Source organism: Bactrocera tryoni, chromosome 3 (genome assembly GCF_016617805.1).
Source record: "Bactrocera tryoni isolate S06 chromosome 3, CSIRO_BtryS06_freeze2, whole genome shotgun sequence".
Lineage (NCBI taxonomy): Eukaryota > Metazoa > Arthropoda > Insecta > Diptera > Tephritidae > Bactrocera > Bactrocera tryoni.
This window is the reverse complement of record NC_052501.1, coordinates 4,663,268-4,686,314: the sequence shown is the minus strand read 5'-3', so window position 1 is coordinate 4,686,314 and position 23,047 is coordinate 4,663,268. Positions and strand designations below refer to the sequence as shown.

General features: G+C 36.8%; 1 protein-coding gene across 1 annotated transcript in view; it reads right to left on the bottom strand.

Moving 5' to 3' along the window:
* LOC120771166 overlaps positions 1–23,047 on the bottom strand; it is an 82,729-nt gene that overhangs the window by 28,391 nt on the left and 31,291 nt on the right. The window contains exon 3 of the mRNA XM_040099049.1: positions 16,059–16,200. Coding sequence (XP_039954983.1) covers positions 16,059–16,200 — 142 coding nt within the window. The remainder of the gene's footprint in view (positions 1–16,058; positions 16,201–23,047) is intronic.

Genomic DNA, 23,047 nt, shown 5'->3' with positions numbered 1-23,047 from the left:
CTGGGAAGTTTTGATACCTTCACTATATAGCCCTGACCTTGCTCCATTGGACTACCATTTGTTTCGGTCAATGCAGAACTCCTTTAATGAAGTAAAATTGGCTTCAAGAGAAGTCTGTGAAAATTACTTGACGCAGTTTTTCGCAGAGAAACAAGAAAAATTTTAGTCTGATGGAATAATGTCTCTGGCAGAAAAACGGCATTAAGTGGTCGACCAAAGTGGTACATATTTGGTTCATTAAAGTCCTTTATAAATATAAAAAATTAGTTGAAATTTGATTAGATGTACGAAAATACTTTTTCGACTACTCAATAGATGGAAGTGGATAGAAGCTTCCCTATATTTGCAATAAAAATTGGAGCAACTTCTGAGTACCTTTTTTTACGATATTTTCACAGAAGAGATTTAAACAGCAACTGACTTATTGAAAGCAACACACTGAGGCCACTCAACCACGACGATCAACGCACTCGTGTTCAATGGCAAACACTTGTTTTCTCACACATTACCTTTCTGAGTTCTGACAGGGTGCTGTCAAGTGGTTACGCGCACGTACGCTCAATTTCCACGCCAAGCTGTACTTGTGAATGTCAACACTTGTGGAAATCGTGGAAATCGCAAAAGCGACAGCAGCAAGTGTTGCACATAAATTGCTCACTTTTTAAAACAGCGAAGCCAACAGTCATAAATTACGAGAGTGAAATGAGAATGGCCAATACCAGACGGATAACAACGACTTACATATGTATTCACGAGCTCTACAACTGTACCACTATATAATAACTGTTTCGTTCGCTGTTAGAAATTTTGTTGATAAGCAGCACGCCAACAAAGTCAGACGGATGCTGAAAAATTTATAGCAAACTGAGAGACTCAATAACTTTAATGTGGCATTACAGAGGAGTGGCAGCAATGTATAGATAATAACCAGCAAGTTTCTGCTTCGAACATGAGCAAGATACTAATAAGTAAACGCTTTGAACAAAATCATAAAAAGTCGTTTAATGCCACGAACTTTTAGCATATAAACACCGCTGGAGGGGTAAGTATCGAACGTTCAATGTTTATGATAAATGATGTGCCAAGAGTGACTGTGGCAGCCACAGCTAGCGAAGCCAACAAAGATGGTAAGTCAAAGGCGAGAATACCAGTGCCAGCGGCAACACAAAACAACAAGAAAGTAAATAAATTTAGATATGCAACAAACGCGATAAAGTGGCAAACGAGCTGTGAAAGCGCACGACAACGGGACCACAAGGAAGTGAGCTCTAAAGCAACGATTGCATGATGAAGGTATGGAATACTCGAAGGAATTGAGGAAGTAGGTTACAATGTACCATCTATGTACCTCTAATAGTTGGCGTATAGTGGAAACGCTGCTGTGTTGCTGCTAAAATGGCAGAGTAACGGTGTAAAGGCACTCAGGGAATCATATAAAATGATCAAGCATAAGAGCTAAGGGGAGCGCTAGTATCGTTGATATTCCAAGCCACCGTGCGTTGACTCATGCTCGCTACAGTCGCATTGACTGGTGATACACTAGCTGATTTGTTGCTGCCATTAGTCGCTTGCTTGCCACCCGCATGACTTTCGCGCTGCCACTTGCAGCGTGATTGCACTCGGAAATGTGGTGACATAAAGCGGAAAATCATTTTGCCCCTTAGTCATAGTCACTCGCTACTGTATTTTGCTATAATTCCATACACGCATGTGTATGTCTTTGTTTATATTTCACTTTGTGCTGTGAATTTTATTGATTTAATATTTAAATGGGTTTTTCTTGTAAATTAATTGCTCGACAAATTGTGTTGAGTATACGCAGTGGCATGCGCTCCCACTAGTGTACTGCCACTATCTACCTATATATGAGCACAATAGTCTCCTAGCTGCTGGTGCATGTTCGCATGTGTGTGTGTGCACTGTGGGGCTTGAGTATTAAGCGTGTTTAAAATGACGAGAAATTGTTGTAATCGTCGCAAGATCAAATCGTTGCTCTGCGGGTGTTTAATTTCTATTAAAAGGCGGCAATTACGCTAGGATTTTCATTGTAATTTTATCGAACAAATTTGCATTTTAAATATAAATCGAATGTTGGAAATAGAATTAATTCTTTAAAATGTTTATTTTTATCTCATGCTCAATTTGTTCAACTGAAAACTTTTCCGGTTGAAATTATTTCTTTCCTTACATGAAAGAAACATTTATTTATTCAAAGATTATCTTCTTCAGTATTTGCTTAATACTACTAAAGTAAAGCTACCAATTTTACTGTGTGTAAGATTAACAAGTAAGGAACCGAAAATTTCATACGCTTGGAACTTATAAGAATTAAAGCCGGTGTAATAGCTTCAGATGTATGAGGCTTGCTACATATATAGCGCTTAGAACGAATTTTCGCCCGATTCAAAGCACAAAGAAGTACATTTTTTAAGACAGCTCACATATTAGCCAATATATGTAAAGTCACCCCGAAGTTCGAAAATCTCTACTTAAGGTATATGTAGAATAACGGAAGTACACACCCGATTCAACCCACTTTTGACACACATACATACTATTGTCAGGAAAGGATGATTTCTGAATTTCAATTATATATCTCACATATTCACCGATGTTTTCGGTGAAAAGTCAACCATATGCACTGGGTCCACATATTCAGTACCGAGGGGCTTGAACATTTTTGGTTCGATATCGGAAATTTTTAGTCAAAGGCACTACTCGTTCAAAGTTTTATTCTTATGTTTTAATTGATTCTTGATTTGTATACTGGAAAGTGAAAGTAGGCGTGGTTGTAGTCCGATTTCTCAGCTTTTCGCACTGTAACATAAAAATGTCAGAGGTCGAGCGAATTTTGAGATATGTGATTTCACTTACAAAAGGGTCGTGCCAGGCGCGTCTTCCAATTTATACCCCGGCTCCTTTAAAGCCCTCTCTTACCATCTCAGCGGTAAGGTTTATTGTCTTTGGTGCTTTTAGTTATTGATTTATCTCGCTATGAGTAGCTTTTAACACTACTGTTATATGCTTTCTCCCCATCCTGTTATCATCTGATTTCATTAGGAGATGAGATGGTTTAGGAGAAATGTACATTAAACTTATTAGATGGCGAAGCTACACCGACTTTTTCATCATTTTTTGCCTTTGCTTCTGCATTCATCGGTGTTTAACTAGAGTTTATATCATAATTTAATTCTTCGTGGCAGTGGTCCGATTACGCATCCTTTTTTGAAAGGAAACCCACATACCGAGTTTCAACAAGATGTCTCTATTCTTACTCAAGTTGCACAGACGGACGGACAGACAGACTTTAAATCCTCCCGTCATCCTGATTATTTATATATATATTAACCTATATTTGTTTTAAACATAGCACTGTGTGGCTGAACTAACTTCCTGTGGTTTCATTTCTTCACTCATACGAGAATTTGAGAAATCGGAACCTCAAGAGGAAGAAAGCAGTGATCTACTCAGGAGGAGGGTTGATTATAGAATCTTTTGTAAAATGCTCTCTATTAACTCCTGTTTCTATAAGCAAGCTTCTTTCAATTAAAATAGAGTGACTATTGGGATAACAGTAATGTAAGTTTTGTTGGCCATAGAGATAATACTTATAGGGACATCTGGTCATATCGGAGTCATAGGAAGTCCTAAAAGTGATGAGTTTGCAAGAAATTTTGCATGGTTGCTGGGTGGTTGGACGCAGATACTGTATTTGCGTGGATACAAGATGCTCCCAGCTCTCAGAGTAGCTCGCAAAAGGTTCATTTAAGAACTTGCTCTCAGTAAGGTTACTTTTCTCCTAAGTGTAGAGGTTTTAGCCTTTGCCTGGAAGGAGTTGAGGTAGAATCATCACAAGACCTTCTTCTGATTTGTGATAATTTCATAAAGATATCCTTAATCAGTATATATATATCGACCTATAATATATATTTATAGTATAGATAGCAGAATCAAACTAACAACTATAGCTGTACAACAATATTAACTCATACTTCCACGGCTTAACCAATTTCTAGATATTTTTTACAATTCGTCAGCATACTTTGTGTTATTTAAAATGTTTGTTTATTTCTATAAAAATAGTGATGTAATAATATGATCACCAGTGTTGGACTGAATTAAATATAGCCATAAAAATATCGATATATTACGTACTTATAATGTTAAAACAGCAGAAATGGCTTGCAGGCTAACCACCAAAAATTTACTATGGATTATTAGAACCACTTTTATTTAATTTAATTGAGGGAAGAGTAAGCTATAGTACCATAAATCTATTAAATTTTAGAAACATTCAACTACTGCTCAAATGCCGAATGCTTCTTGAGTACCAATTTATGATGACCAAATATGTATAATTATACCTTACTAATTTACTAAAACACATATAATGTACTTGTATGTACATTAGCGTGTCCGTCATTTCTTAACTGATTTTTTCGAATGCCACTGACGTTTCAGTCTTTGACCTAAAAGAAAGGATCCCATAAGAAGATGCTTTTTATTTTTCAATTTAAACTGTGCCTAAATTGCATTTATTTTGCCATAAAGCATGGAATTTTTATATATTTCGCATTAAATAAGTAAAACTGCAGCCTTGGAAAATGTATATACTGGTACAAAATTTCCTTCTCAAAAGAGATTTTAATAATATTTGCCATAAAACGGCTTCTTTAAAAGTTATACATCAAATGCGTTGAGGCTCAGTGATTCAGTAGCTGAGTATTCACATAGTACACCATGTCGTATGAACAACACAGAATCTGTTAGGCACTTGTATGAATTCTCAGTACACATAATACATTGGATACGTTACTTTAACTGCATACAAATTTTAAAGAAATGGTTTTGTAATAAAATCTTTCAAACCTTATTTGTTGAGGGGACAATTTTGTATTTTAATAATTTCAAAGTCACAGATTAATCTTCTTTGGAAGTAAAAAATTTATTGCAAAAGATCAAATTATCGCATAATAAATATAAGATAAATAATTTATTTAAAATTTAAAATAAAGCGCATATGTTCGTTGGTTCCTTTATTAAGACTTAACCTAAAACTTCAAAAAAAAATTTTAACTGGGAAAAACGGACACCCTAACATATACTTATATACAAATTTATATAATCGTAAGGACATTGTAAAACGCAATAATAGTGCCTGTCACTGTAACCGTTATAGTGTAATAAGAAATTTAATGAAGTACAATGACGAAAGCCACAATTAGAGAACAATGAAAACTATAAAAGTAGCAGGTAATAGACACGTCATTGCACTGGCGACGTCAGAGTCCCACACATTTCATTAAAAACGCGATAAATATCAAAGTCGTAGATATGTCTTCATGCTAGCACGTACACACTCACATACACAAACAGTACAATTTGTAAGTACTTAGTATTTAATCAAAAACGCACTGTTCCAAATAACAACACAAAGAAATTATTCTAAATTTCGCTTTCGGTAAACGCACAAAGTGGTCGTAAGCGACGCCAACGCCTGACTAATGGCGGCGCACCAATACGCAACGGTACTCAGCACTCAACGCAAATAAAAGGTCAAAAGAATATAAGAGTGCATAGGTGTATGCATATCTACCTATAGATATACATATGTATTTGTATTTTTTGTTAGAGCAAAACTGTTGTCCGTTGACTCGTGAGGTGGCCGATGTATGCTTTGACTCTGATACCGTTGAATTTACTGCCTTTTTAGGATACGAGCTCCCATTGGTGTTGAAAAGACAAACTAAACCGCATTTTGAAATAGCGGGGAGAGATGGTAGACTTAACAACAAACGACAGGTTGTAAATAAATGTTGTGCAGGTTGAGGTAGTTTGTGGAAAGGCTGACAGCAAGGAGCACCGACAGCAAAATGAATTAATCATTCATTGCGGTCATAAAAAACAACAACGGTGAGTTCCTCCGAACAGCTGGTGTTTTAAGTTCTACAGGGTTGGCCAATATGTAAAATTTGATTTATGAATGAATACTAAATTGACAAAATTTATATTTGCAAAAAATATAAAACTACTAAAAAACAAAAATTAATGCAACTTTGGTTGCAGAGAAGATATAACACCCTTTACAAATAAAAAGAATAATCAAACACAAAAATTTTTAATTGACCAGTTTATAAGGCACCAAACCCTATAGTGATCCAATATTGGTCAATCTGGCAATTGAGCAGCTTCTGGGGTAGAAAAGAGCGTGTACAAAATTTTAGAACAATATCTCAAAAACGGTGTATTTAGGCCGATTGAGTCAGTGGTCATACTCCACTACTTAGGATGAAATGACATTAATTTCAAAAGTTGGTACTGGATAATAGATAATCTCATTTTGTGAGTGAAAAATTCGTCCAAACTACGTTATCAACTCCCTAGTACCAACTTAGTTAGGCCATGTAATCTAGCTAACAAGTTCTGCTCCTATTGGCAAACCCTTTAATACTGTAGGCAGCAAAGATATACACCAAAAGTTATAAAATAAACAGAAATGTAGTGAACCAACAAATCTGGCGTTTAACGGCCGAAAGCTCATCAAAATGTACCAAATAAAAATCAATAAATCTAAAATCCAAAAATTTAACAATAAAAGCAAATGTGGCAGAATGAAAATTTAAGGATAAATTGCTAAAATAAGTGGTTTTGAAGATATACACAATTAAATAAAACGTTAAATTCGACTCAAATAACCTACCATAGCTCTCTGAGGTGCATTTTATTAAAATATGGCTATAAACGAACTGGAGTCTATTATAATAAAGTGATGTAATGATTCCTTTACTCTTATAGAACCGAAATTATGGGAGGAACACTTCTACAGGCTGCCGAAAGACAGTAAAGGCATAAAACAAGGAGATGGTGAACCCAATTCCCATATCGATGACGATCGAGCGGATGTTATATTGCCCGACCATGAAGATGTTTGAAAGCAATTTTAGGGCTGACGAACAACAAAGCAGCGGAGGCCGATGGATTGCCGGCAGATCTATTCAAATACACCAGCGAAGAGCTGATAAGGAACATGCTTCAGTTTCTTTGAATTGCAATTTAAGTGTACTCTGCCAAACCCGTAAAAAAGTGACGCCGCAATCTGCGCCAACTACTGTAGAATAATTGTCTTTAACATCGCATAGAAGGTTCTATCATAGCATATTGTGTGAAAGACTAAAGCTCACCGTCAACAAACAGATTGGACCTTATCAGTGTGACTTCAGGTCTGGAAAATCAATAACGGACCAGATATACACCTTGGGTCAAATCTTCGAAAATACCCGAGAAATGAGAATCGTCACAAAACATTCCTTCGTCGAATTTAAAGCAGCTTTTCACAGCACAAAAAGGAGCTGCCTTTATGCCGCGATATCTAAATTTTATATCCCCGCAAAAACTTCTCCGAGCCGTTCGATATCAAACGAGGTTTCAGACAAGGCGACTCCCTTTCATGCGACTTCTTCATTCTAGGCTCCCGCGTCACTGCTGACAGTCACAACTGCGAAGTCTTAGATAATTTCGTTTATCTTGGAATCAGTTTTAACACCAACAACACCGTCAACGGAACGAAAGCAAACGCAGAATAACTCTTGCCAACAGGTGCTACTTTCCACTCCATTGAAGTGATCAGGTGAAGAAGGACCTGACTGCACTTGGTGTCCCAAATAGCGAAAAGAAGAAACGACTGTCGCGCTGTTGTTAACTCGGCTATAACTGCGTCAGCAGTATCTAATAAAGAAGAAAAATGATTCCTTTTCATATTTAAATGCAGAGTCGCTGTACCAGAAGCTTATTTATTAATAACATATTCTGAAGGGGCTCTTTTTATAAATTATAACTATTATCACGGAATTAAGATGGAATGCTACAGCGCCTACGCTGTTTAAATACACCAACTATCCCTAGTCCACATAAACACTTTTCGAGTTTGAGCGACAGACAATTACGCTCACAACGTAATGTGCCCCAACAGCTGCTCTCGCACAATCTATACAGGTGTGCTGCGGCGCATATGTGCTCACCCAGCTGTGTTCGACTTTTAAGACAGTTGCTTTTGGGGCGTGCATTTTCGTTGCTACTAATCGGTGTACAAGTGATGACCGCCTCCAGCAGACTGAAATACTGACACTTCCACCAACACCTACACACGCAACATGCATACAACGGCGCTGGACAGCGCGTTAGTTAGAGGCGAAAACAAGGCAAACTACGAAAATTTCACAATGGACAGGAAAACGACTATTTTGGTAACTTTCGCTGATAAATGGCCAAATGTCCAACTCAATCCACGAAAGCCTCACGGCTGTATGGCTTTACAAAAAGAGCTGTTTAAGTGGTTTGCAGTACACACACTCATGCACACATACATATGTGTATGCGCAACTCACGCCAATGTCCTTGCAACAACGGTAAAAATACTGTAATGGCAGAGCGTACGACCACACATACTTGGATATGTAATTATGTATGGCATGTGAACGATTGCGGTAGGCGGAAGGTGTCTGCTTGTAGCCACGACATTTTTCCATTAATTCTTAAGCTAGTGCAGAGGAGCGTTTACATTTAAACCACATTTTGTATTTTTCATTTCTAGGTATATTTATTATTTTTTTCTTTTTTGCTTTTGTTTTTTTCACTTCAACGTTTGCCTTGTTTCGGTTAAACGAACGTGACTAGCTTTGGGTCATACGACTAATCCAGAAATACACAAAATGTACATGCATGAATGTGTGTGTGTGTGTGCAAAGGACATACAATTTCGTAATAGTGAGGCAGATAGCCTGGCAATCTGTACAAACACATACATTTAACTATGTGTTTTTCAGCTTTACTCACACACAATCACACACATACACGATTCATTTTTCTAGTTCACAGCTGTTGCTGCCGAGAACATCCCATGAGGAAATCAATCGGTTTAAAATTTAATTCCCTAAAGTGAATTTTCTTGTAACACTTTCATCCATTTGCTACTCAAGCAAACGAATGGTGCACAATTACATACGTCGGGGTCAAGGAAATATTTTTCAGTTAAATTAACTTCACTTAAGTTCAAGGTAATCACAACACAATACAGAAACTCGGATTTTCATTACAGGGTCTGTGGCCATTCAATGTACACACACTTACAAATGAAACTGTGATATGACGATTTAATACAAAAACAATGCAGCCCGTGCCAAATTTATTGTGATTCTAAGAAAATTACATTTGGAAATGTTGCACTTCTTAACCACTACAAACATATGATATGTAGTATACCACATCGCACTAGTTTCTAGTTCACTTTTGTTGGTTGCGCCTACCTAAAACTGTTTAAATATACATACGGATACACTACTAGTCGTTGTTGTAGTTTGGAGTCGTCTTATGTGGTAATTGGATTTTTGCAAAACGCCAGTCATGATAATAAATTAGTTTATTTCACGCGCTTGATTTTGGTATAATACACCGGTATGTATTATAAGCTGTAGCTTTACTTAAAAATTTCTGTTATTTACAGATTGTTTTGTAACATGATACGTTGATGAAAATATTGACTAATAGCATTATTTTGCTGATATATTAAATTTTCGAATATATTTTTGGAATTATAATAAAGAATACTAAAATTTTATTTAAAATGGTGGGTTCAAACCCGAAAATCCGCCGTGTACGTATTCATCTCTGTGCACGAAAGCGGCGGCTTAGATAAATAAGCAGTTTCGTGGATAGACGGAGGTACGCAAAATTTCAGATGGATATCTCAAAAGCTGAGAATCTGGATTGACTGTATACAGAGGGATAGATAAGCAAACGAACAGACAGACGAATATAGCTAAATCGACACAGCTCATCACCACGATCATTTGTATATATAGTACTCTTTATAGGGTCTCGGACCTTTCCTTGAGTGTATTAAAAACTTCATGGCAAACTTAATATACTACCATACTCATAATATAAAAAGGTAAAAAAAAAACTTTATAGACATATCGGGAACATTATGGGTAAGGAAATATTATCAATAGGTTAGGTAAGGTTAAATTGATAGGCCAATAATCCACGCATAGACCAGTTTTTGTCGACCAGTTTTGTCGAGCGTGTGTCATCACCAGCCAGTGACCAGTTAGTATTCCGATCACTAGATATCAGTGATATGATGCCATGAATATGATGAACGAAATAATAGCAAAATGCGGGCTCATATTGTATACAAAATTGAAGTGTGAAATAACTCTGACATTGAGGGCTAGCCTTATTAAATGTTTCGAAATTCCTAAAAAAGCTTAGATTCTGTCACTCAAAGCTCCACGCACCAAATTCTTCTTTGTGTACCACATTCTCAGCAGGTTTTAGTTTGATCACTGAATGCATCATTGGTAAAGTACAAAAAAACTCAAATAAATGTAATCTTGGTATATAATCCGTATAAAAATTACGTGTTACGTAGTTTGTCGGCGATGGACTCCTAAACTACTGAACCCATTTTAGCAAAATTTAGCACACTGTGTCCAGTTGGAACCAACTTAGAAGACAGTATAGAAAAAACCACTCATAAATAAAAAATACAGTGAAAAGTTTATTGAATGGACGCTCTATTAAGCGGACATCTCCATTAACCATACACAAATACCGGTCCCACAATTTGTTCATATTTATCAAGGAAAATCTATTAAGCGGACAATTCTATTAACTGGACAGAAAAGTTGGTAACCAGACTTTGAGAATGCAGCCTTAAATTTTTAATTTTTTCAATGAAAATTATTTCTGAAGTGTTTTCGCCTTTATTCGCAAATAAAATTTTCACTGTATTGAATAGTTTATTATATGAATATATAGCAACGCGTAGCCGGATCTTCTAGTAATTGCTCAGATAACTTTCATAAAAGTTCCGTATTTAATACGCTTTCCCTATTCGGAAAGAAAATAGCACTCCTCGCATAAAGTGCAAAAAATTTTATCTCATTTAAGCCATTTAACAATAACTAATTAATATCACATCGATTAAACTCACTTAAACTCACTTAGGCATCAATTTCTAAGCTGTTTATGCAGCAATATTTCTTCACTTTTCATTAAATTAATTCAACAGCGGCCTTGGCTAGACAATTAATAAACTCATTTATAATTTATTTGCCATGCTTTCAAGGTCGCCACTTCAGCCGCCTTTCAAGCCAATTATCTATAAATTAACGACAGTTTATTGACCACAAAGTGCAAGAATCTTAAGTATATTGGGTGGACAAAGAGTGGTGAAAGAAATATGTAAAACAACTGTACTTCACAACTCTTTTCTTTATAAAGCGCACACTAACTCCCGTGTTTACTCAAACACCAAGCATAACATCTAGTTAACTAAGTTGCAACGAGGGATAAAATCTTATAAACCGCAAATCCTCAGAAAACTAAGATACACAAAGTTAAAACTAAACAAAACTTGGAAGTAAGGGAGTGCTTACTGCGTTCGTAACTATAGGTTAGAGGCTTCTGCATTTGTATGAATTAAAGTTATTTGACATATATCGTGATGTACGTAATTCAAGCATTGAAGGCGTCACGGAAGACATTCTCGGGAATAGCCTTGAGAGCCGAGATGCGTGCTGCTTGGATCGCCTTTTGTCGGGCTTTTCAAGCAAGGAAAGAAAAATGTCCGGGGGACACATCTGGACTATAGGGCGGCTGCGGAAGCATTGGGATGCCGGACTTGGTTAGGTAGCTGTTCACAAGAAAAGCGATGGAAGCCGAGTGTTGTCGCGATCCCGGAGCGTTGTCGTGGATTGACCCTGCGTTTGAATCTCTTGAGAACTTTCACGTAAAACTTGGCGTAGACGGTTTGGCCTGGAGCAACAAATTCATGGTGAATAATGCCTTTGATGTCAAAAAAGATAATAAGCATCGTTTTCACTTTGAATTTGCTCATTCTTCCGGTCTTCATCAGCGAACTCTTTCCGGCACTCCAAAAAGGCATGATGCCACCTAAACACACCGCTTCTTGCTAAAGCAACGTAAGCCTGCTTGACCATATGAGAAGTCTCCAGACCTACCGATTTTCACATAGAATTAAATCGCGCAGCTCTGCTCTTACGAACGCTGCAATTTCGGCTTGCACCACTCACAGAAACACCTCGGGCGAAAATGTTTGTTCTGTCTCTTCAGGTACTCGGAGACAACTGACCAGCCGCCAGGAACGCCCTCTACCGAATCCAGTCTGTGAGCGCACGCTGTGAAGTACGGACGCGGTGGAAGAAAATCAGTACTATTACTTTTCGAACCTTCTACAAACTATATTAAGTTTCCCACGTAGTTCGTAACACCCAGAAGAAAACTTCGGAGCCCAGCTGGGTCGATTTATCCATGTCAAGGTCCGTATGTTTGTATATATGCCATGTAGTCCTTCAGTTTTTGATATATCGAACTGAAAGTTTTCACATATTTTTTTCTCTACCAGAAACGATCCTTTTCTCTAAGCTGCCGATATCGGACGCTATAGAAAATAGATGCCATACAAATTACTCGATGAATGAAGTGAGTGTATTGAGAACTTTTTATCTGATATAGATATTCATTGAGCTCCTATAAGAAATGCATCTGTGAAGGGTATTATAGCTACGATACAGCCGAAATAAACATTTTTTTCTTGTTTTGAATATAATCCTGTATATATCTCTTTAGTTTTGGGCGTACCCAACATACGTTATGTGAACAAAACTATTATACCCTGGGCAATATGTTCCGTTGGGAATGTGCAAAAAATTGTCCATTTTTAACCAATGCCACTCAGTCACACATCCGCGTTGATAAATAGAACTATAAAATGCACAAAGAAAGAACGAAAAAGTGTTACCGGCACAGACGCACCGCAGAGATAAACGAAGTGACAAATATGATTATGGAGATTATTATTTTTTAGTGCCCACCTTCATTTTATATACATACAAACATGTTGTGCCAACGTCTCTGTTAGCAATAATATTCCAGATAATCAACTCATGTATAAATAACGTTTCTGCGCGATGACGCTGCTCATTTTATTGCAATTTCCATTTTTTGCATTATTTACGGTTTATTTATTTATTTATATAATAGGTTCTTTCTGTATATATTTTTTTGGCCGACACTAAAGGAATTACATTCAAAATATTTGGATTCTGCGGACACTTGTCTAGCTTCGCCTTGACTTGTTTGCTTATGCATTGTACAGCCTATAGGGAGGCGTGGGGCGGCACAATTCTATTTAGTTTGGCGCCGGGTGTCAACTTTTTTGTTGTTGTGTTTGAACTTTTCATTGAGGTTTCGCTCTTCTTTAGTTAGCATACAACAATGGACTGTGCAGCTCTCCAACGAGTCTCCAGCAAGTGCTTAAAAGATTATAGCCTTGTTATTATTGTTATTGTTGCTGCTATATGCAGATTGTCTTTTTTTTACTGTAATTATGGGCATTGTGTTGCAGTTGCAAGTAACTAACACAGCGCCTCAATGGCACTGCGGCCCTGCCTTTGTAATTCAGTTCACTGCCTCTTCGACTGCCGCACTCGCTCCAAACCGCCACAAGGTCCCTCGTTGGTAGTTAACATAAAAGTTTCAAATTCCCCATTGTCTACTACGAAGTTTTACCGCTCATATCGTCGCCTTCGGCTTCACTGTGACCTGCCTGGCGCAGCGCTTGCGTTTAGACTACATGTTGGAAGTAGGAAAGTGAGTCACCGGCAAGTGAATTTGTGGCGTTGTCGGTACAAGTGCTTTAAAAATAGAATAAATAATCGGTCACAAGCTAACCGACCGTCTTTAACGCTCGCTCCAACAAGCAGCCGATTTAAAAAGTAAAACGGCTCTTAACGCATGTTATTCTCGTAGCTTCCTTGTTCACTCAGTACCTCCATCCCATATAGTGTGCTATATGTTCTCCTCGTTGTAATTTTGTGTTTTATTTATTTAGGTTTATTTTTGTTGCTGTTAAGTTTTTGTGCATTGGCGACTTTGTGCCAACAACTTGCGTAAGTTACAACGCAAAGCGTTCAAAGTCAAATAGGAAACTCAAATTACTGCATTTCGTATGCCGCCTTTGATAGGTACATTTTTACAACAACAATCCAAAAGTTTGCCATTTTCTGGTTTTGAGTGTGTTATTATTGTACGTTAGGTGCATTGGTGCCATCGTGTCATTGCTCAAAAGTATTTGGTACTTTAACTCGTGAATGCAATGTCGTTAATAGAGTTAAGTTTTGAAATTTCAAAAAGCAGTAGTCAGAGCTAATGTTGGTGAGATATAATGAGGTATTATTTTTTCGATTATAAATCAGACTCAATTTCACTTACGTCAGAGCTACTTATACTCGACTTTATTGTTATTTCGATTCGTTGAACTTCATTTTCGAAATTTATATTATATATTTTTCTTTTGTGAAAAGGAATCAACTGTCATACGCAACAGACCATTTCGATTTATTATATCTCTGAAATTCACATTTTTTTTCAAAATCGATCTTTTTAGGAAGGTGCCAATTGATTAAGTAGCAAACTTAAAGTAGTCTTTCTGTCATTATGTTTTTTTCGCTTCGTACTCAGCAAAATTGATTGACAGGAGCTCATACTTTAAAGCCTTCCTTAGAGGTGTCTATAAACCAATTTTTCAGAGTAGCAAGCGTAAAAAACCCATTCACTTTTTTGATCCACCCTAATTTACATTAATGTATGCAGGTTTTCAAAAAAAATCACATTTTTCTGTCTTGCAAGTGGCCATAATCTCCTTAACTATCTTAAAACAATGTCCAAGAAATATTATATTTCCACTTGAAACCTTTGAGTGAAGCTGTTGGAAGCAGGAAGGGACTCAAAAATAAAGTCACCTAGCCATAACTGACACCCAAACTAATTTAATCTTACTAATCTCTATCGTGTTTCCAAGAAATTTAAGGAAGGTCATGAAAGATTTTATCGAAGATTTCTTAATCTTAGAATGAAAACTGTGGCACGGCTATTAATTCCATAATATCGTTCACTAACATCGCTGTAAATTATTTCTATATACCAGAAAAATGCGAAATCCAGCATTTAAATAATGATGAGCACAATTATTTTCTCATTTTAACAAAGGAAAATAAATAAATTTCAAGGGTTAAGTCCCTAAAAACTTCTTGCGGTAAAGTATCGTCGGAATCGGAAGCAAAATCGCTTACGTCGTCAACACTGTGCATATATTTCTCCTTTGCATGCTATTCTCGTAATAAAAATGCGGCTAATGGGCAATTGCAGTGAAATGCAATTTAAACAAAATGCATGCATTCAAGTGCGCCAAAGTATTTTCGTGGCTGGCGGACCATAAAAGTGACACTCGTGCCACTCGACAGCCAAACTTTCCTATAAACGGACACCGAGCGCCAATGCCAAGCCAAACAAATGCTGTTAACCAATAAAGCCCACAAATTTACGCTATATTTGTACAAGTATTATAAAACAACAACAACAAAAGTATCAACACGAACACAATTGAGAATACACTTGATACAAAAATATCACAATCGCATTTGCCACTTGTAAATGTCAAACTAACAAACGAAAAGGGCAAATTGCATGCAGTGACGACAAACAACAACAACAGCAACAAATTACACAATCGCAATTACAATAAAGTATATGTACACAATAACAAAGAACGATAAAAAGTGATAGAGCATTGAAAAATTACAGCAAAACGATGGGGTAGGGAGGGGAGGGGTAGAATTTACACGACAAACGGCGCTAAAAGCAGGTGTACAAACAGCTGGCCAAGGATGAAGGGCAATCAAGTACGTAAGAATGCATGCATGTAAAAACACATGCTAGCCAATTTGTTTGTGTACTAATTTCGGTTGCAACCGCGTGCTGTGTAATTTACCGCTATAAATAGATACTTATTTGTATCAAACTTATTCACACAAATCCTTCATAAACATGTTTTCCACAGAAAAATCGACACTTTTATGATCCTTCTAAAATTCATGAAAATGCCACAACACTTTTCGCATATGAAATCGAATTGGATTCACCGGTGCCTTGGGGTTAAATGCTACAGTCTTCAGCAAAGCGACTAATTTACATACCTGTCATCTGTCGGCTTGTATGTCACGATATACTTCTCGATTGGATGCGCATTCAAATCGATCATCGTTTGCCAGGAGACGCGCACCGTTGTGGGCGTGAGGAAGGTGACGGTGATGTTTTCGGGTGTGGCGGGTATGGTGCCTGCAAAATGAAAGCAAGTAAAAATACACTTTAATAAGAATAATATTAAATTAATCATTGAGTGCAAGGACACAATGCCAATACAAATATCAATATACAAACAGCCACACTCACACACACACACGCACACACACTCAATACCAATACAACAGTGAGCACGAGTGATACTGTAAAAATAAAGCTAGAGCTAAAGCTAAGCGCCACACGCTTAGTGGCGTATAAAAAATGGGGAAATGAAATTACTTATACGCCAAAGTGGGTCATGGCTGCAGCACTGGTGACCGGTTCGTGGCGGCATGGGCGTTCTTGGTGTAACGAAACACGAAACAGTACAAAAAGTAGTAAATAAATTAAATAAATGATAAAGTTAACGCGCCAGCCACTGCAGCAACGGAGCTGGCTACTTGCGAGGACAAATATGTCCACAAATATGGTGCGAACGAGTATTTGTTTGCACAATGGCATACCGCTATGTGCGGTGTAACGTCAGACAAGACAGCACGAACCGTTGTAACCTGCTGAGTATGACAGAATTGACATAGAAATTGACGATTGAACAGTTGAATCGATGGCTGAATCAATGCAGAAGTGAACGCCTCAACGGAGAATTGCTGCATGGACGAATGAGTTTACGAGTGTGCGAGTGTACTTAACATAGAAGTATGTAAATGAAGGGTGGGAGTGTATGGGATACCATATATTTACATACATATACATATATATTTTTAAATAAGATAATTTTGTGCTACTTCATGAAAGTAGGGTTGAAAAAGTATCCACTAGGAAGAATCTTCCTATTTTCCTTCATTTAACCATGAGCCATGGCATTCTATCGCTAATTAAAAAAAAAAATTATGGTAATTAGTACTGAACAATAAATTACTTAGCGCTCTTTTAGAACCAATTCATGAGATGAGAGTTTTTATTTTTTATTGTATAGTTTAAATGTAGCTTAAGTGTGGCTTAAGTTTCCGAACAACGACAGTTTAGCATCGCAATTCGCTAACACAAACTTTTCATAAACTTTAGTAAGGTGTATACTAATCTAAGCCATATGAAATGAGTTATTATTTTTATTGCCAATGATCAAAAATGACCCGGACTGACAATTTTCCGGTGTTTTAACAATTTAATTTTTTTAATTTTTTGAGTAAATACAAGCTTGCCAACGTTTCTTCCAATTTTCCATACACTCAATATATCGGGTGGGATCGCTTTCAGTGCCTCGAGCGAATTTTGAATTTTTCAGTTTCGGCACATTTTTTGATCACCATTCACTAGATTGTTAGATAGTTTCGACGTCATATTGATAAGTAAACGTCACATCACCATCAGTGCAATGTTTGATGAATATAGGGTCTTCAGCAGCATTTAGTAGCAGGTAGGTGCTCGGGGTAGTTTTGGCAAAAGATTTTACTTTGGGTATGTATCTCGCATTGACACGATTCATACCCAAGCCATTAACGAAAGGTTTTGATTCGATCTAATCTCTATGATATCAAGACGATGGTTTTCAAGCACTATTTGTTAACTTTAACAAAAGTATCGATACAATCAGAGGTGGATGAACGATACACATGAGACTAGTTTTCGCTGAGTTCATGACCTTCTCTGCATGACTCGTGCCATTCATTTACTTCTGTTCGTGATGATATGGACTTTCCAGAACAGTTCTTCAAACGATTTCGTAGCCATTAATCTATTGGAATGACAAAATTTTATTTATTCATGATAAATATCTACATACAAGCTTTTCTTATTTTAAACAAACAACTGCCATATACACACTAGTAGATATATGGAGTAACTTCACATGAAACTAAAAACAGTTTAAGAAAGTTATTCCCGCATAGGTAATTTGTCTCAGATACTAAATTTTTTATGAAATAGTTTGAGAGACTTGTTCCCACAGAGATAATTTCTCTCAGATTAAAGGGATTAAATGGGTTTAAGGGTTTCAAAAAATCGATTTGTTTATTGTCTTATTAAACTATAGAACACCTCTTTGTTATTGTTCTAAATTGTTAAGTTCATCCGAGTAATAGTTTCGGAGATACAGCCTTGAGAACTTGTGCGCTCGAGGCTAGCTATGCTAAGTGTGCCGTCTTTAAACGCGTTTTTCTCGAAACTGTGTTTTTGAAGTCGGCTGACAAGATTTCTCGAGAACTACTCAAGTTCTCAGGTCTTTGAGATACTATACTACTATATTTGAAAAAAAATGTCGCTAAATTTTTCCTGAAATTTTAATTTTTTTCTAAAATATCTGCCAAAAATTCTATTTTCAGTTCCTTTTTTTCTCAAAGTTTAAAGTTAAGGTTTTAACTAACGTATTTTTTCACATTAGACGATCCTGTAAGGAGTTATACTGCTAAAGCGGGTGCATCTCTTTTCTGAGGGGTCACCGAAAATGGCATCGCAATGAATATTTTTTTTTTCAAAAATTTCATAATTTCTTTGTTATGTTTGTAACAATAAAAATTTCTAATAAAATACTTAATTTTTTATATAACAAAAAAATGGTTGAAAAAAGGCTATTTTTACACTATGAAACCCCTGTAACCCCTAAATAATTTGTTTTGAAAATGAGAACTATTTACGGAACTTCAAGTTGCAAAATATGTTCTTTGTCGCAACAAAACTTGCACTGTCTTACGACATAGCAACTCATCAATGTTGGTTCCCGTTCTAATGCAGTTTTATGCCATATATTACTCATGTTTATAGTAGCATCATCAACTCTTATTCTAAAATATTTCTTATACTAACACCCAAACATACTACTCAAATAGATTATATATATACTTGCTACGAGCTACCATTACTCCTTAAATATGTTTTCATAAATTCGTTATATAGTAAAAGTATGAATTTTATATTAATGTCCTAAGGGACAACAACCCGAATGAATTGAGTTTGTTATTGCTACTGCTGCTTAGTGCGCTTTATTAATATATAATTACTGCTATTAAATCTTATAAAAATTATATACTTCCTAATTGCTTTACTTCCTATTTTCGTTTCCATTTTTATTTTATTTTTTGTTTTGCTAATTGAACTCTTTCCGCCCGGAAATCACATACACGTGCGAGGATAAGCAAGCGAAAGTAGTTTACTAACCGCAACACCGAACCAAATTTCGTGTATACATTTTTCTTTCCCTCGTCTACCTCCTCCTCGTCTTTTTCCAAACCAAATTAATTCATAACTTCCTATTCGGCGGAAATCTTTCTTCCACCTATATGGCTAGTCAATAAATTGGAGGGGGCGTCACGACGTTGTAGTCACGGTGAGCGCCAGTTAGTCAGCTATTCTCCTGTAGCCGCTGGCGTTTCAGCATAACTGAAGCCAAACAAAAGAATAGTGAATTGAGCGAATGTGTCACGGCTGAATAGACGGACGGTGAAACATAGCAACTGTGACGCGGCTGGGGCAACGGTGGCCACGGCAAGTGCCGTACTGAAATTACTTAAATAATTCTGACCGCCGGCAGTCAATTCCATTAGCATTTTATGGCATGGCAGCTGCACGCTTACAATGTGCCATACAATTACGCTCCGTTGTGCACACATAAGCATAAATACCTATATCTACATATGTAACGGTATAGTTACTTTATACCGTATTCCGTGTACATACCTCGGTATGACAAAAACAACGATGAATATTGCAACAAAAAACCGCAGACACACACACACGACCAAACTGTGAACAGTTACGTTTCTAAAGGAGAGTTTTACTATATATTTTTGCATTATTAATTCGTTGTTGATTGAAGGTAATCGACTTCAAATTCGGTAAAGTGGAAATTTATGTTCCTGCTGGCATTGTGTCAGACAGCCTTGAATAAGAATTAGTGCATGGAATGAAAGAAAGATAGTTTCAAGCTTTCGGTGCAATGCAAATATGTACCATGTTGTTGGTTTTGTTTTTGTCGTTAAATTATTTCATTGCAGTAAGAACAGTTACCGCCGGCGCCAGCAAACAATGCACGAACATGCCTTATCTTTGCCTAGTTTCTGCGCTTTCACCAACCTCCTTCCTAACACCCAGCCCAACCAGCTTTTTCATAACTTTATTGTCTTTCACCGGCAGGCAATGACAATAGTGGCTGCCAGCTTGTGGGTAAAGTATGTGTATACATATGTATGTAAGGCCGCGTAAAACGTCAGCGCCCTCGACAAATATTCAAATTTCCGCAATTTGTATAAATTTGATGAGTTGATGGCTCGTTTTGATGGTTGTCTGCTTGCCGATTTGCCACTCACTTTCGTCGGTTTGTCGGTTTTCCGTTGGCGGTTTACTGTTGCAACGTTGCTCCGGTCTCTGTCACTCCACGCTTCCGCTTGCTAACACGGTGGTTCGTCGAGCTTCTTACTCGTGCGCCTAACCCTGCAGGTTCTGCATAATTTGTGTGCCTAACAATGTGTTTTTGATACTCGCTGACTGTTGATTGTCTCACAAATTGGGTCGCACAATTTTGGCATTTCTCCAGAGTTGCTGCGTGGTGTTAAATTTCGTGGCCTAACCATACAGTACATTATTGAGGTTATGACAATTATATGAAATTACATACATGATTTATGTGTTCAGTATACTTTTTCCAAGGCTTCGGTTGGAAAATTATGATAATGAAAATATCAACTGATTTCTTGCTTGTAAAATTTTAAATAAAGTTAGATGCGAATTTTCTATTGTAAAACTCTTTAGAAAGTGGTTTAATTAAATTTGTATAAATGAATAATTTTTAAAGTTTTGCTACTACTACTTTAAGTAATCACTCAATTCGTTCAAGACCAGAACATTCTTCAAAACTGCTATTCAAATGTATAATACTGCTTGTAAAAAACGCTCACCAGATAATCTTTAGAAGTTGGAATAGTATCTTTCCTATATAGCCTTCGCAACCTTCTTTGGTTCGGTTTTTATCTCCTCAGTCGTTTCAAAATGGCGTCCCCGCATTGGTCTTTCGAGTTTGTTGAATAACGAGAAATCGCACGGAGCCAAACGATATTCTTTCCGCAAAACAAAATTTGAAGCAAATTCTCTGTTCATCAAAACCAACCGTTATAAAAATGGAAAAATTTACTTTTAGTTTGTAAAAACACGTGTAACTCGGAGATAATTATAATTATTATTGACAGTCCTACCAACCTAGAAAAAATGTGCCTGCCAAGCTGGAGCAGCTCATAGTGGATGATTCTTTTCCAATCCCACCAAACACTCAGCATAACCTTTCGAGGTGTCAATCCTGGCTTTGTAACCATTTGTTGAGCTTTATCACGCTTAGACCATGATCTTTTTCGTACATTATTGTCGCATTTGATCCACCTTACCATTCGCTTCTGAAATGGTTCGATCTCATTTCGTTTCAGCAAAGAATCGCAGATGTTAATTCGGTCCATCAAATTTTTCACAGGCAATTCATGTGGTATCCAAACATCGACTTTCTTTTTGTAGCCAGCCGTCTTTAAATGGTTCAAACCCGTTTGATGATGAATTTTAAGTTCCTTAGCGATGCCATGGCTTTTTATGGTCCTAGTCAATATTTTCCCTAATTTCATCGACTTTTTCAACGATAGGTCGACCAGAGCGAGATGCATTTTGCACATCGAAATTTCCAGAACGGAAGCGAGCGAACCATTGTTGTGCTACACGAACTGATACAGCATCATCTCCGTAAGTTTCACAAATTTCATTGGTGGCTTGCGTGGCATTTTTCCTTTTTTATACAAAAATTTCAAAATATAGTGAATTTCTTCCATAATTTCACTCATTTTTGAACAGCTGTAACTTTTTTCAGCTTCCCCGAATTTAATTTTTTTGGCTGAATGGAGCTTAAAATCTCACCTTTCCAACACTACATGATATTACATAATGTGATTGGTAGTACTGGAGATATATGTACGACTGCAACGACATCTATTGACAAAATACGAAAATACTTTTTCGACTAACCAATATTTACCCAATATTGCAGAGTTCAGCGCAGTTAGAAGATAAACAATTGTTACACATATAAAATGGACTACTGTTACTACCTATGTACCTGCATATTGTGCCGATAAGAAAGGGTTAACCCAACATAAATGCCAAATACACACACGCAGATGCTTTTTAGATTTATGGTAATTCATTCGAATACACGTTGTGTGGCAATAGCACCACCGCACATGTAACCACTTATGCGTATTTCCATAAGTATGCGGTCTGCAAGTATATATGTATGTATGCATGTATATTTATTTATGTATAAGTATACTTTGTAACTTTATCAAATGGCACAAAGCGTATTTGCGGCACAGGCAGAAGTCTGCCACTGAAACTGCTGTTGCCACTAATCAAGTGGAAAAATCTAAGAAAAAAAGGGGCAAAATTCCTGCACAAAAGCATTTGTAAAAATTGGTAAATTGAGATGTTGTGCAAACGCCTTTTATTGCGGTTTTCAACTTTACCCTTTTTTCCGTTACGCGTGTTTTATTCCCTTTTAAACCCTCTTATCAATTTCAATTTAAAGCGCACTTTATTCTGTTTTTGTGACATTTCACTTTATTTGTTTGACAAATATTCAATTGCAAACTTTAGTAAATCAGGGAAAATTTAATTTATGCCGAATTCGTCGACCCAAATTGTAACAATTTGGTTGAACAAGCGCCTTTTTCAACAAAATCCTCGACTTAGGGCAAAGTGTGTAAAACAAATTTGAGGCGCTTTAGTAAATTACCAGAGTGTGTGTTTGTACGTGGCAAAAGCTTTTTATTTGTTGCTAAGCTTAGCATAATTGTCACTGCGTAAATTGCAATAAAAGTTATGAGTGTCTATAAATCCTCTTGACGAAGGGCCCAGCTCG